The 16,467-nt window shown below is 38.1% G+C and overlaps 1 protein-coding gene across 2 annotated transcripts; it reads right to left on the bottom strand.

The window, feature by feature from the left end:
* Positions 1-8,105: 8,105 nt before the first annotated feature.
* On the bottom strand, positions 8,106-13,564 carry LOC113357008 (monosaccharide-sensing protein 2-like). 2 transcript variants are annotated; one of them, XM_026600262.1, is made up of 7 exons: positions 13,505-13,564; positions 12,880-12,962; positions 12,240-12,361; positions 11,454-12,020; positions 9,530-10,470; positions 9,164-9,351; positions 8,106-8,950 (listed from the first exon to the last, which is right to left on the bottom strand). In XM_026600262.1, exons 3-7 carry the CDS (start codon positions 12,316-12,318, stop codon positions 8,509-8,511), a joined length of 2,217 nt encoding a protein of 738 aa, XP_026456047.1. In that variant the 5' UTR covers positions 12,319-12,361; positions 12,880-12,962; positions 13,505-13,564; the 3' UTR covers positions 8,106-8,508. The 2 variants fall into 2 exon arrangements, with proteins under 2 accessions (XP_026456047.1, XP_026456049.1); XM_026600264.1 differs by lacking the exons at positions 12,880-12,962; positions 13,505-13,564 and adding an exon at positions 12,498-12,620.
* Positions 13,565-16,467: the final 2,903 nt, after the last annotated feature.

Here is a 16,467-nt window from a genome sequence, read left to right as displayed (position 1 = left end):
CTCTCACTGGGACTAAGATGAACATAACCAACACAACCAAAAACTTTCAAATATGAAAGAGTTACCTTTTTTCCGGTCCAAACCTCCTCTGGTATCTTCATATCTAATGGACTACTAGGTGTATTATTGATTAAATAAGCAGCCGTCTCCGTTGCATGTGCCCAGAAGGTCTCGGGCAAACCAGATTGCAACCTCATGCACCTAGCACGTGCATTCAACGTCCAATTCATATGTTCTGCTACTCCATTCTCCTGTGGCATCCTTGGAACTGTCCTCTCCAAACGAATTCCATTTGTAGCACATAACTGTAAGAATTCTGTTTTGTCATACTCACCACCGTTTTCTGACCTTAGACACTTAAATTTCAGACCAGTTTCTGTTTCAACCAAAGCTTTCCACTTCTTAAACACTTCATACACCTCGAACTTATTCTTCATGAAGTAAAGCCACACCTTCCTTGAGTGATCATCAATAAAGGTGACGTAATATTGGAACCCGCTGTGAGATGCAACATCAATTGGTCCCCATACATCCGTGTGAACCAAATCAAGTTTTGCACTTCTCAAGTATCTTCCTCCTCTGCTGAAACTAACTCGGTTTTGCTTTCCAAGAACACAGTCTTCACAAAAACTCATATCAACGGACTTCACCTTAGGTAGATATCCTCCCGAACATAGAATATTTATGTTCTTCTCACTCATGTGCCATAATCTTCTATGCCATAAGTTAGTGTCTTCACTACTACTAGCCAATCCTAAAGTAGATCCATCTGAAGTTCGGTATAGAGTATTGACTCTAACTCCTCTAGATAATACCATATCTCCTTTCTTCACTTTCCAACTGTGTTTCGTTAACACAACTTCACAGTCATCATCACCAACTTGGCCCACAGACACCAAGTTCCTCTTCAAATGTGGAACATGTCGTACATCCTTCAATTTCCATGTCGAACCGTTAACTTTCAAGATCACATCACCCAAACCAATGATGTCGCATGCTTCACTGTCACCTAAGAATACTTGGCCACAGTATCCTTCTTTATAAGAGATCATAATACTCTTATCACCCGTTGCATGGAAAGAATCTCTCGAGTCTATAATCCAAGACTCATCCTGCTTGTCCTCAGAGAGTATTAGAAAACCTTATGTAATCACCTTCTTGTTATCAACAAGGACCTTCACCGGTTCCGCAGCTGCAACTACGTTGACCTCTTCTTGATTACCTTTGTTTCCACCATTATTAGCACCTTTGTTTTCCGGACAGTCGCGTTTGTAGTGTCCTGCTTTCTTACACGCCCAACACTCAACAACACCTCTAGGCCGGGATTGAGTTCTCCCCCTAGATTTCCCTCTAGACTTCCATCTGGATTTGTTGTTGTTGTTCCTATTTGAACTCCTGCCTCTATCTTCTTCCTGCAAACTTAAGGCCGAGCTTGAAGTACTAGAAACATAACCTTGTTTTATTCTTTTTTCCTCTTCAACAATTAACCTTTGTTGCACATCATCAAGCTTCAACTTCTCGCTCCTTGCGGAATTGCTAATGGTTGTCCTTGCAGTCTCCCAACTCTTTGGTAATGACGACAACAACCGTAAAGCTTGAACTTCATCATCAAAAGTAATACTAACTTTTGAAAGCTGAGAAATTATTGATTTAAACTTCCCAAGATGTGCTGAAATCGCTTCGCCTTCTTGCATCTTCAGATTAAATAATTTTTCACACAACATAATCTTCCCCGAGGCTGATGACTTTTGATACAACTTTTCAAGTTTATCCATAAGACCCTTCGTACTAGTTTCCTCTTGTACGTTATTGTAGACTTCCTCTATTAGACATCTACGGATCACGGCTACACACTTGCGATCAAGAGTTGTCCATTCATCGTCTTTGTGTGCTCCCTTTTTCGCAACTCCACCCAATGGATCAGCAAGGTCTTTCTCATATAGGTAGTCTTCCATCTGAGACTTCCAAAACGCAAAGTTATTCCCATTAAAAACTTTAACCCTAGCTACCGTACTTTCGTTATTATCACCCCATAACTCCCACTCCAATCGTACCATGAACCCTAAAGCTCTAACCCGAGCTCTGATACCAGTTGTCAGGATTTTCTTATGGAATCACTGACAACCGCGGAATAACGGATCTTGAGATATTATGATGAACAATAAGTAAACCAAGCACAAGCAACTATAATAATACGAGAAAGATAAATCAACTCACAAGACACAAGATTTATAGTGGTTCGACCAATACATACAACTTGTATATATTGTCTACGTCCACTTTGAGCCGCACCAACTCAAATCCACTATGAAGAAAAAAAGATTACAACGTCGTGTGAATCCCATCAAACCCTTGGTTACACCGCAACAATTACCCGAGACGATAACCTTGTTTCTTGTTCCTCACCAATACGCTATCACAACGAAACCCTAACTTTATCCCTAAAAGCTATGCAAGAAAGCTCTCATCGATCTCTTAATCGTTTTCTACATAATACAAATTCTACAAGGCCTAATTACTTATTTATATAGGTTACAAACTTAGCCACCAAGAATTCTAACCGGTTTAGGAAACCCCTTTCCTAAAATATCACGACTAACTTTAGGAAATAATTAATTAGTCTTCAATTAACTAACAAATGTTGTTTTCAACGACACCCTTGCGAGAATATCAAGATAGACATCTTTAGGAACACTCGACAACGGTGACATCGACGCGTCTTCTTTTAATTTTGGAGGAAACACGTAACTTGGGTTTACTTGATTAGATATGATCTTGGTACTAAAAAGAACCTATATAGAATCGACGGACGGAGATAAAATTCCAGAAACTTTGATTTATTAATTAAACTTTTAAGAGATGTCGATATAATAAGATTTTTGTTATAGGGAAAGCTGAAACGTTTAGGGGGAAAGCTGACTTCTGGTCCAGGAGATCGGACTTATAGTCAACTGGGGTTGAAACATAAAAAGTTAGTTGTTGTTGTTTTTCTCTTTCCCCCAACGTCATCACCCGCTGATGTATGACATAACACTATCGCTTTCACCATTAATTAGTTTTGGCTCTTCAATTCTGGTATCTAATTCATTCTCTTTCTGCAGTTAACAAATCTCTTCACATTTTGTTATCAACTAATGTAAACCATCATATTAAGTATTCAGAGCACAATCAAATGATTAAAAAATATCTATTGATCTAGAGTTATTTTGTATTTGGGTCGTGAATTTTGGTATGGTTTAGAGTTTGGGTCCTACATTTGTCCAATTTTGAATTTGGGTTGTAGACTAGTTAGTCAACTAGTTCGTTAGGTCAAACTGTTAACAAAATTACCGTCATCTAGATTCTGCCGTCATCTAGATTCTACCTTCACTCATTATCATCCTAGATTCTACCGTCATTTGGAGACTGGTTCAATATCTTCATATCTCACCAAATTACAAACTTAATAATAAATTGTTTCCATTTTCAATGAAGGTGCTGGCCATCGTCTCCATTGTTTACAAACTTAACTATCATCATCAGTAAATCACCCAAAAAAAAGGGACTTTTTTCCAATTGATCTTGATCCTGAATCAAAGAAAGAAAATTGGTACTTTACATCATTGTTTTCAAAGAACCCCAATTTTCTAATTAATCAAACAGATTTGAGCTGGATTGGTTTGGAATTTTTATTGATATTATCGAACTGGGTAGTATGAGAGATCCGTTTGATTCTGAATTGAAGAACATGACGATTGGATTAGAAAATGAAATTGAATTGTTGGGGTTTATAAGAGAGCTAGAAAGGACTTGGGGCTGTACGATAATCTCCCTCAATCTACCCTTTCTGACACTGTTGCTAATGGTAGAAATACAACTGATGTTTTTGTGTGTTTGGTTCTTCTAAAAATATTATCGTGTTTGAAATTCTGGGATTTGATTGAATTTGATGCAATTGGAGTACTGGGTCGAAGAATTTTCGATTGAACTCAAAGTGTTTGATTATATTTCTTAATGGTATTTTTTCTTTATCTTTGAAAAAGAAGATTTTTGAGCTTAAAAGATTATCTTTTCCGGAGGGATATTGAAGAACAGTAACGGACGTGATTTCTTTTAACGGTTTGACCAAAAGACCTGGTTGACTAACGGGTCAACGACCCAAATTCAAAATTGGACAAACTCAGGACCCAAACACTAAGCTATACCAAAACTTACGACCCAAATTCAAAATAACTCATCTAGACTACATCATAGCGTCTCTCCTTTGTATGAATAGGAATCTGTATCTATTTCAAGTGGTGTTTCTAGTGATGGGTTGAGAAGTTATGGTGACAATGATTCGGCCAACAGCATTGGGTATACTCCGCTCAGTTGTTTGTTTTATCATATTAATCTTTGAAAATGTGATGATCAGACGAGTGAGACCCAACCCTGTCAGAATTGGTTGGGAGAACAAGTAAATTAAGGCTAAAATAATTGATGCCCGGAAGTGATATGCCTCTGATTACATTCACATATAAAGATGCTGCAACCATCCATTTACCAAAGGAAGCCGTCGTGGTTCTAAAACTAGAACTTGTTTTTTCCTTTTCATTTTATCTCTGCATCTTGTTCTTCTCATCCAAGTTTTAATAAGTTTGATTCATTTTCTTAATTTTATATCAATATGAGTTGTTATATTACATTTTGTTCAAACCAACGCATTCAACAGTTTTATTTATGTATGCAATTTTGGATTGAGAAACTCAATTGATTGGGGGAACTTGTCATTATGAACATAAAATGAAGTATCTGTCATCAATCGACTTGTAATTAGCTAGTTTAGCGAACTGGTGATTATGAATAATGGTTACAACAACCAAGAAAAATACCTAGAGACTAGACTGATTTTTTGTTTTCAAGGATTAGTTATGAAGGTCCATGGATTCTTTTCCTTATTCGGTTGAACTGTCATCAAAGTACCATAGTAGTTGTAGCTATTCATGAAAGTTCTCACTCATCTTTAATCAGATCAAAACTCTTCAAAGAATATCACAGAATATTTGGTGGGAATGGGAAAGCTAACGCGTGATTAGAGGGGTTTTTAAAAAAAATTTAGTTCCACTCATATTGACCCAAAATCAATGTTATTTGACCGTAATCAGCTTTCCCCCTAAATGTTCTAACTTTCCCTATGACAAAAATCTATAATAACGCTCTAATCGACCTTAGTATGAAATTTCATCAAGTTGTTAATTGTGTTGACCAAAAAAATAAATCTGATTTTCATTCGTGCATAGATGGATACAAGAAACAATCTTGTGACTTCTACTTTTTGAGTTTGGGTAGCTAATAGAAGAAGCTCTCTGAAAATCATTGACTGAATTTTCATGTAGGAGGATGTATCCCAAAATCTCATCTTCATTAAACATTCACATTGAGGAATAATATGTCTTCTTCTTTATCTTCTTGATTCTCCCACATAAAAACTAGAGTTAACTGAAACTAAACTTTCAAAATAGTTCAATAACAAATTCGAGAAGTTTATGGAATCCCCTAATTCTCTATCACTTTGGTGTATTGTGTCATACAAAACACGCATAAAACCTCCCATAATAAAACCTCACCAAAGGATCACATAACCTTTGAGGAAGAACATCTCCTGAAATTTATAACGTAATCATGATTAATGATATAAAGTTTAGTCAAAGATTCGCGAAACCCGTACTCCTACATCACCCAAACTTCAAACCGAACCTTAACAAACTCCACAAGTACACAAAGAAAACCTTTCGATGCCTCCACAGTTATCATAGGATTCTCAAAAGCTTCTTTAGGTGGTTCCACTTTTTTGAATCTCTTGTTGCTGATATCCAAAGACATGATTACCTTTCTGCCATGCTTTATCCCCAACCAGTGCAATAGTCCATTAACAAGAACCCCGTTTTGTCGGCTAACCGGAACCATATCAAGCTCAGTGTGATTTGTTATCCATGAATTGGTTCCTAGAGTGTAGACGTGTACTACACATCTATCCTTATTTTCGCTTAAATATAAAATATGAATGACCTTGTAATCACCAATCTTACAATCATAACCAAAAGCATACAGACTGTTGGAGTATGTGGCTCGATAAACACCACATATGTATATCTAGGATAGTCTCACATGGAATAAGAGGAGTACATGTGGCGCTTAATAAGCTTTGCCATCTCCTTACATAGCACCGAGGCCTTTTAGATTAAAACCCCACACCTGCTGCAACAGGTGGTCAAGTGGGGACAGTATCGGTGCTATGTGGTCGGGCCCAGAAGTAGGGTTCGGCGGTCCGTGAAGATCCTAACAACTGGTATCAGAGCGTATGGTTGGGGCTACTGTCCGAACGGAGAAGTGGTTGTGTATGTCATCCGGTTTAGGGCGCAAGTGGAGTCAAACTCAAGGTGGAGCAGGCAAGGCCCAAAGTAGAGTTAGCGCTCAAGGTGGAGTTAGTGCCACACCCCATTAACTCAGGTGGAGCAGGATTCTATGGTGGGCAAGGTTGTGCTCAAGGTGGAGTTAGTGCTAGCCTTCCCATTAACTCAAGGTGGAGTAGGGTTCCAGGGCGCGTAGTGACAATAATCATGTTCGATGGGTACCTATACGGACGGTGATCATATGGTGGAGTATGATTGGATTGGTGAGGTGGTTTAATCTCGCCAAGGTGGAGATTGTTGGAGTATGTGGCTCGATAAGCACCACATATGTATAGCTAGGATAGTCCCACATGGAATAAGAGGAGTACGTGTGGCGCTTAATAAGCTTTGGCATCTCATTACATAGCACCGAGACCTTTTATATTAAAACCCCACACCTGCTGCAACAGGTGGTCAAGTGGGGACAATATCGGTGCTATGTGGTCGGTCCCAGAAATAGGGTCGGGCGGTCCGTGAAAATCCTAACACAGACATGTACTGTTCTTGGTATACTCTTGTGGTGGTTTGGGTATTATTTTGTATTCTTTGGTGGCTGGGTTCCAAAGAAAAGACAGTCCCCTGCAATGGTTCCTAAAGTAAACCAGAGCATTACAATTAGGGCTGCACAACGGGTAGGGTGGGTAGGATATGGCCTATACCCGCCACCCTACCCGTTTACCGGCGGTTAAGAAAATCTTTACCCGCCACCCTACCCGCCAAATAATGGATAGGGTAGGATACGGTTAAAAAACTGGCGGGTAGGGTAGGGTTGGCGGGTAGGAGTAGGGTATGTGCACTTCTAGGTAGGGTGGGTAGAATATGGTCTATACCCGTCACCCTACCCGTTTACTGGCGGTTAAAAAAATCTTTACCCGTCACCCTACCCGCCAAATAGTGGATAGGATAGGATACGGTTAAAAAATTGGCGGGTAGGGTAGGGTTGGCGGGTATGGGTAGGGTATGTGCACCCCTAATTACAATAACCCAATAATTCAATATCATCCTTCCAACAGGAAGATACAAGCGGATATTTTGTTCTAACGGTATAACCCTTACCACGCGGTGCCGTTATTGCATCATAACGTATGGTGTAGGTTTCGCAAGTTTTTCTTACCCAGTCATATCCAGTATACATGAGACTAGGGTTGTTCTTCTGGATAGTAAGATCATGATGCATCTTAACAAAACTAGGACTAGATACTGTATGAAACCAAGACTTGCAAACACACTTGCATATTAATGCTGTTTTCGCCGGCACCCTTGCGAGAATCTCAAGATAGACATCTTCAGGAACGCTCGACAATCGTGACATCGATGCTTATTCTTCTTTTAGTTTGAGAGGAGAAACGTAACTTGGGTTTTCTTGATTAGATATGATCTTGGTACTAAAAAGAACCTATGTAGAATCGACGGAAGGAGATAAAATTCCAGAAACTTTGGTTTATTAATTAAACTTTTCTGGTGATTATTAAAAGAATCGTATACTTTGAGTACAGAAGATGTGCATAGCAAGGAAATCTAATATACATCGCGGAAAAGGCTAGAAGCATCCGCAATGTTTCTACGGCATCTTACTTGGGATATGCACACCCACCCAAGGAGAACTTTTAACATCTATTTTTGTCTCTGGAGGTATCTGTTATGAACCATCTAAATTTTCATGTTTTTCTCTCTTCCCCTGAATATAAGATGCAATGATGGCTAGAGTGATTGAATTTTATATCGGGAACATTTCAGGTTTAAATAATATAACTTCAACAAATTTAAACAAAACAAAAAGAGAGAAGAAAACGCTTAAATTAAAAGAAACAAGAGCGTTGTACGAAAAAAAGTAAAGATTCCTGTTATATAATACCTACAAAAGAAATAAAATGCCGATCGAAGTGGCACCAAGCTCCCTGAAATACCTTATCACGAGTCCCTCTTCATCGCACTTCAAGTCATTTACCTTCTCTTCCAGAAATCATCACCCCCCACTGTTATCCCTTGAATTCCAAATCCCCACTGGAACCCATCTATCAGGACTAGAGCTCGATTATGTTTTCTATAGCTGTAAATCCGATTAACCAATTGAATTTCCAACCTCTCCGTCACTTGATTAATCCTTCGCAGCAGCAGCTTGCTGTGCACCGACAGCAAAAAATTCTTGAATGACTTCCAAAGGCATGCCCTTGGTTTCAGGAACCTTTAGGAAAACAAATACCCATGATATCAAGCAGACAACTGCATAGATACCAAAAACTCCAGCAAGTCCAATGGAGTTGAGCATCACAGGGAGTGAATATGTGACTATGATGTCCCCGGTCCAAAACACTAGCGCACAGATTGCAATGCAAAGACCACGTACTCGGGTAGGAAAGATCTCCGAGCAGAGGATGTTAGGAATCGGGCCAAAACCCATGACAAAGGTACAGAAGTAGACTATAACACTGACAGTTGAAATTGCAGCATGGACCACGGAGCCCATGTGAATAACATTACCGAGGACTAGTACAATGAGAGAGACTATCAAAATAGGGATGGTAGTCAGCAACAACGACCTGCAACAACAAGGAAGAGCACCAAAAGAGGGTGTCAGCTGATGAAAACTGAAACGCCATAGAGGACCAATGATATAGTCGAAAGTTAGAAAAGAATTTATGTACATAGGCACAGATGGTAAAAACCAACATGAAAAGAACAGGTAAAGCAATTCAGAAATGCCTCCAGCATAAAGTAACAGGAAAAAAGAAAAAGAAAAAAAAAACGATTACCTTCTACCCGAAATATCCATGAGCCTCATGGCAACAGCAATACAAGGAAGCATCAACAAAGTTGTGACAGCACTAATAAGGAGAGATGAAGAAGTTGAACTGATGCCCAAGTTTGAAAGCAGAACTCCTACACCTGCTTGTTCAAGAATCTGAGGCGTATAGTAGAGAACGCCATTTATGCCAGAAAACTATATCCAAGAAAATTAAGCTAATTAGGTATATAACATATACACCAATCATAAGCATATCACTGCTAAAAGATCTCAAACTTCTTTATGCTGCTTTGAAAATCAAAAACACATAAAGACCCATACTCAAAGCGAATAGATGATGGTAAGTAGCTTTTCAGCTGTTTCGAATTTGTACCTGCTGAAGTATTTGAATCCCAATCCCAACAACCAATGCATGCTTGACTCCAGGTTCCAAGAGATCCCGCCACCTTGGCCCACTTGCAGCAGTTTCAGATGGATGAACCATAGCTGGTCCCACGGGATGTTGTTCCATAAGCTCCTTCGAATAAAGAGCCGGCTGGCTCACTAGAGCAGCAGCCTGGATAAACTCACTTTCATCAGGGATTTCACCACCAGGTACCGAAACGATAGACCCACGTCGAGATGCAGCAACTCCCTCCTGGTGCAAATATATTCTCTTAAATCCTCCTTCTTTCTTTCCATCTTGCCCTTCTCTTTCTGACCATTTCCAGGCCAGCTGCCAACCGCCACCTATACCCATACTGGTAGTGTCCCCAGCATTCCCTTGCATGAGACTACTATTTCTTCTCATACTTAAGATACTTCCATGAGAAGCAGGTGGTACCATGTCTTTATCCATGCTCGTTGTTTGACGTGACATCAATGGGGTTTGCAAATTATCATCAGAATCACCTCCTGCATTGTCAGATGTATAATCCTCACCATCCCTCCGTAAGCTCTCTTCATCCCACTGTTCTTCTTTAGCATGAGGTTCAGCCACACTGAACATGCTGCCAAAATTAGGGAAAATCATGCTTCCACTTTCAGGGAACTTCTCATGGACACTACCAAATAGGGTTACAAGAGGGTCCATAAGAGGCACATTACTCTGGCTCAGCATGCTTCCATGGCGAGAAGCAATGCCAAGAGCACTCTGCCCAGTGACAGGTCGGGCGACCCAGGAGAGACCTGCTTCAGGTCCATATAGTTTAATGTCGCCGTTATAAGCATCTGGGTCTTGTTCATCAGTGAGATCATTCCCTGGACCTATTATGTACTCTTCTAGAGATGTTTCACCACCAACTCCAAGACCTTCAACCAGCAAAGCCATCTCACCTGCAAATAAACTAGAGCTTTTAAAAGGTGTTCATACAAGTCTTCGTGTATCAGGCTACCAAAATAGCCTAAATTAATAGATTCACTACTTCCTTTTTATAAAATAAGATGTACATTTTTGTGTATTCTCCGGTGCCATAAAATAAATTCTGATTATGTATAAGTTAGTCCGCTAAAGACACCCAAACAAGATCTCTGATAAAGTTCATTCAACTAGGAGAAGTTGACTAAGAATTTGTATCTCGCTAAGACCAAATATTATCCGGTCAACACCTAAATGATAAAATCTTAAGAATAATGCATCCTGCAGTTAAGATAGACTGAACACAATTATTTAATGGGGATATAACGTCATATTAACAACTTCTGAACTCTGATCCAAGCCAGTGAATCCATGGATGCATTACACAACTAGACTAATATATGGCAGTGATGCTCTGGTATGTGACAGTTGATATTGATCACCGAGAATACAAACTCAACATAACTACTCCTAGAGATCCCAAATGCACTATGTATATGTATTATGATTATTCAAGTGTTCATGGTCTTGAAACTGAACACAATTATTTAATGGGGATATAATGTGTCGAGATTAGCTACTTCTGAATTTTGATTCAAGCCAGTGGACCCATGGATGCATTCAACCACTGGACTACTATACCGCAGTGATGCTCCGGTATGTGGCAGTTGATATTGATCCTTGACAATACTAGATCAACTGAACTACTACGAGAGATCCCAAATGCACTATGTATATGTGTTAAAACTACTCATGTATGTTCAAGGCCTTGAAGACCGGTTTGGGATTAATCAAAATAATGGATTGACCAGGGGACTCTTGTACATATGTATGTCGTACGTGGAATCCCCCAAGCAAACAATCAAGTCTCCATGTGAGATATCCAAGTATGAAGTGCCATCACAGGCAGTGGTCGGCCATTTTATAAAGTAAATCACAGGAACAGCACTTGAGCACAAACCTGATACGTCTTCCCTTCCACGCAATCGCTGCAAAACCTTCTTTGCCTCAGCCATTCTCCCTTTACTTACAAGCCAACGTGGAGACTCCGGCAAGAAAAACACTGTCAATGCAAGATAGAAAAGAGAGGGTATGGACAAAACTCCAAGCATCAACCTCCAATTAGGTGAATCCATCAACGACATCCCAAAAACCATGCAGTACGAAAAGAACATTCCACCAGAACCGGTGAATTGTGGAAGAGTATTCAATAAACCCCTTATTTCGGGTGGAGCTGTTTCGGATATATAAACAGGAACAAGCGTAACTGATAGACCAATTCCAAACCCATCCAAAAGTCTTGCCAAAAGAAGGATGTAGACATTTGGAGACCATAACATAACAAGTCCACTAACAAAGTACAGAACTGAAGAAATTATCATCATAGGACGACGACCCAGCGAATCTGAGATTGGGCCAGAGCATGTTGTGATAGCTGTTGCTCCAATTAGCGACATAGCTACAATTAGCCCTTCCATAGTTGGCTGACTATCCAATTGGAATTCCTTCTTTATGTAAAGAACAGCTCCTGTAGAAGACAAAATAATGTGTCAAGCAAATGAAATCTAAAAATCAGTAGAAAAACCAAGGCATCAAAAGAATCTCGCAAAATAGGGTGGAGAAAAATTGATTTAACTGATACAAAAGTGCAATCTCGGCTATTAACCTATCAAAGATGGTTATTTAGTAATCTATGATACTCAAAGATAACTTCAAAACCAAACTAATATATTCATTAGCAAATTACCTGCAATTGTAGCATTATCCCATCCTTGTAACAAGTTGCCAACTGCAGCAGCGATAGCTACAAGCACAGCTCCACTCATCTTTCCTCCCGATAATTTGCACTCAGAATTCTTATTATCTAACCTGCCAAATCAAATGAACCTGACATCAGATCAGATACCCAATATTACTTTCTAACAATACATCAAAGCTCTATCACTAGGATCAAAGTAATCGAATCGTAATACAAGATCATCACAAGAAAAATTAAACGGAAAACCTTTTAGAGATGGGATCAAGCACCTCTGAAGAACTAGATTAGTCAGTCAGAGAAGTTCCAAAAGACAGTGAAATTTAACACAAAAATAAGAGACAGCCATAACCCCAAAGGCCAAAACTAAGAAGAAAGAAACAGAAAGCGGAATATAAAATAGATGTAGCGACGATGTCCTGCTTCGATTCACACAGAAATCGATACAACAACAAGCTGGCTCTTTAACGGGATCTTCAAATATAGACAAAAATTTAATGGAAAATAATAATGTAATCTCAATTCAATGCAGAAAAAGAAAAACACTCAATAAAATGAAAACCATAGAGAAAAAAACAGAGCCAAGGCGTTTTATATGACCTATCACTACGAGAGACACAACTTTACTTACGTAAGCTTTTTCCTGATCTTCGCTTCACTTGACGCTTTGCAGTTTTAAGCTTTTCTGCAAAGCTTGATAATTTCTCTGTTAACCTGACAGAATCAAAACTTTTTAATTTGAGTATCTTCACTCCTCTTTTACACTCTAAAAACTTACTCAAATTTTTCTGAAAACTTTAATTTCCTTAATTTTGTATTAAAAATTAAATGGTAGATTAAATTGAGAAATAATTCATAGATCTCTATTTTCCATTTCAATATACACTGTCGTAATCTCTCCAATGGAAAGATATAGACAACCCTCCTGCCTGGTTATATTCTTCCTTGTAAACTCCGATTTTTCTCTTACACAAAAATTATTATCGATCCTCTAGGAATATTACTACTCTTCGAAACATTAAAATCTTAAGTTTTTCAGCGCTTTATAAACTCCTGGCTGGCTGGCTTTGTTTCCAAAACCAGTAAAAAAGACTGATTTTTTTTTTTTTTTTTTGGTTTTTTGAATTATTAGATCTGTGGAAATCGAAATCAAGATCTTTTGAGGTTTTTTTCTTTTTTAGTTTTGTTTTGTTGTAAAAATGTAAAACTCTTTGTTATTGACAGGTAATGAAAGAGAAAGAAACAGAACGTCTTACCAGCTCTCAATCAAAAAACTACCATAAGCTACGGAAGAGGAACGTGCGAACTGCTGATCTGTTTCTTCACTTTTTATATGGTCGAAAAAAATACATGAGAAAATATTTATGTCGAAATCATAACCGTATATTACTTATTTAAGTTCTTCAGCATCGACGGTGATTAACACTAAGGTTTATTGTTTTTATTCTTATTTACGGTGGGTCCTTATTTAAATGTCTTTATTTACTAAAAAGGACTGAGAATGTCGTTAAAAGATCCAGAATTTGGAATATATAAGGATCTTTTCTTTTTTGAATCGACGAGAGGTAATAATGTTTTGGTACTATTCCGACGCATCATTCATAATGAGCATTAGCAGTTTCATGTAACCTTCTACTTTACATGGACCATACATACCTTACCAACTAATTTATAATCATTGTCTTTTCTATTCCCACTAACATGAGTACTTTATATCATCATGACTGTGATTAGCCCTACAAAACACACATTTATATGTCGATGATCATGGTTGTATAGCCTGTTTCATAAGCCAAGCGGAGATCACTGTAATGCGGTACTAAAATTAGTAGACGCTGATATCAGTGATTTTAGTTCGAAACTTGCATATATATAAATGAGTTCGAAATTTGCTAGCATCAAATTCTTTTCCGGTCAGCATTGCGTTGTACGGATTATCGGCATTACGTTGAATCAAACCAGTACTGCTAAGTGGTAACTATGTTTAACAGGAAGCGAGTCGGAACCACCAAAGTTAAAGCACTCAATTTCTTCTTTTTGTCGGGCTTTTTAGAGGAGGATTCTGAACCGTTAATAAAATTTTGGGGCCCGCATAATTTTGAGAGTCATCATGTGCATCAAACAACGCAGAATAATAACTTTCTCGGACTAAATTAGGTAGACACGATATTTATCACCGAAGTGGCTGGCGTATCAAAGTGGAAGACAATGTAACGGTTTTCTTTTCTCGAAAACACGTGGCTTCTTCTTTTTCCGGGTAATCATCTACCTGTCAAACTTTGCTTCGATGATGTACAACTAGATATGGGTGGTGCTGCCCATGCCTGTTTTAGTGAGCAGTCATCATACAAGTGTTCATCTCTAGAATTTAACACGTGTCCCTTTCCTGGGTTTGACCAGCCAAGAGATTTGCGATGGCAATGGGCGGGCATGGGTCATGGCAGCAATCCCGATCACTGTCCGTTCACGAAACAAAAAGCTATGTGCGTGCCATTTTCCATAAGAATCGGACACCAATTTTAAGATATTTTATCTTTAACGCGCGCGATTACACGCCCAACTCTTTCAACATCTATGTAAGAAAGGCCCAACAAAATAAATGATTTAAAAAGAAAAAAAAATACTCGAACTTTCTGAAAATCCCCTTATTTTTTTCACCTTTCCCAACTTATTTCATCGATTCCATCATTATCTTCTTCTGGTTCTCTTTCTTTGTCGTTGAAACATAAGAAAAAATCAGATTTGTCTCCATCCGTAGCGAAAATCATCCTCCGATTTTCGATTTTTCCTTCTTCTCTTCTTCAATGCTTACTTCAACCAATGAAACTAATTCTGACCTAAATCTTCTTAATTTTCTGATCTAAATCCTCTCAAACAACAAAATGGTGAAGAAGCAAACTCAACAGGAGAAAAAGAGAGATGAAAAGTTAAAGAAAACAGAGAAAAAAACTCTAAAAGGTAAGAATCGTACCAACTATGTGGTGATGGCGTTGATGGTGATAATTTTTTTGGTCTTTTTTTTGATGAAATCAACATGAGCGTAGCCATTAATTAGGTTGATGCTTCATTTTTTTTTCAATTGAATGTGAAACAAAGATTATTAGGTTTAATCTTTCTTGATTTTTTGGGTTTTTTGCTAGGTTTATGTTTAATCTGGTAAGCTGATCAGTGTCACTCCATTAATTAGGTTTAGGTTTCATTTTTTTTAACTGAATGTGAAACCGTTCAATTTTATGAAATTTTGTTGGTGTTTTATTTCTTGTTTTTGTGATGAAACCACATTTGGTTTCATCACTTCCACTTGTGGTTTACATATGCTCGACCATTTTCTGTTGGTGTGTTATATTGTTTCAATTTTTTGATGAAACCATATTTGGTTCCACCATCCCACTTATGGTTCCATATTTTTGTTGGGTATGTTTTCTGTTGGGTGTGTTTACTTGATATTTTCTTGATGTAACCAGATTTGGTTTCACCATTTTCAGTTATGATTTCATCATTTTTCAGTTATAGTTTCATCATTTTGTTGGTGCTTATGGTTTACTTTTGGTTTCACAACAGGGGAAAAAAGAGAAACAGAGCCATATAGGTTCTCGTTGCATCATTTGTGCGCAGAAGCATCTGCAATAAAGTCTTTGATATAAAAGAAGGGACAACATATTTAGACTATTTTTCTCATCTCCATTTTGGCGCTTTTTCAAACCTTTCTATGAAAATCTATTGAAAGAAGACGAGTTAAAGAAAAAGACGAAATCCGTCAAGATGATCAACAAGAAAAGGTGTAGAATGTGAGACCAAAGATGACCTGTAAGATCCTCCTTGACAAAAGAGAATAATACTCGCAAGTCGTGCCTAAAATACAGTTTTTTTTGGCAGATTCAGTTTTTGTTGAAGTTTAAACTACTTGTAAAATGGTTATCGACGGATTGTAAAGGTGACAAATTACTGTTTCTGTAAAAAAAAAAAAAGATTTAATTGATTTCAGTTTGTAGTTCCTTACAGCTTATGTCTACAAAATATGATGTCTAATTTTGTTGGGAACATTGGTTGCCACTAATAAAAAATGGCATAAATTTCCACTAATTCAGTATGTTGTAACACTTGATAAGCATGTAAACAGATCTTCGAAATCCATAAATAGTGTATCATATATCTGCGGCACCAAGAAAACACCACTTAGTAATTTTATTTTAGCAGATAGTAGACAACATTATCTTTT

Source organism: Papaver somniferum, chromosome 3 (genome assembly GCF_003573695.1).
Source record: "Papaver somniferum cultivar HN1 chromosome 3, ASM357369v1, whole genome shotgun sequence".
Classification (NCBI taxonomy): domain Eukaryota; kingdom Viridiplantae; phylum Streptophyta; class Magnoliopsida; order Ranunculales; family Papaveraceae; genus Papaver; species Papaver somniferum.
Note: the sequence above shows the minus strand (reverse complement) of the source record. Positions and strands in the feature narration are given on the sequence as shown.

Coding starts and splice junctions, on each gene's coding strand:
- LOC113357008 (XM_026600262.1), bottom strand. CDS start 12,318: ATGAGTGGAGCTGTGCTTGTAGCTATCGCTGCTGCAGTTGGCAACTTG. Junction 12,021..12,239: donor GGATAATGCTACAATTGCAG/GTAATTTGCTAA, acceptor TGTCTTCTACAG/GAGCTGTTCTTTACATAAAG. Junction 10,471..11,453: donor TGGAAGGGAAGACGTATCAG/GTTTGTGCTCAA, acceptor GTTTATTTGCAG/GTGAGATGGCTTTGCTGGTT.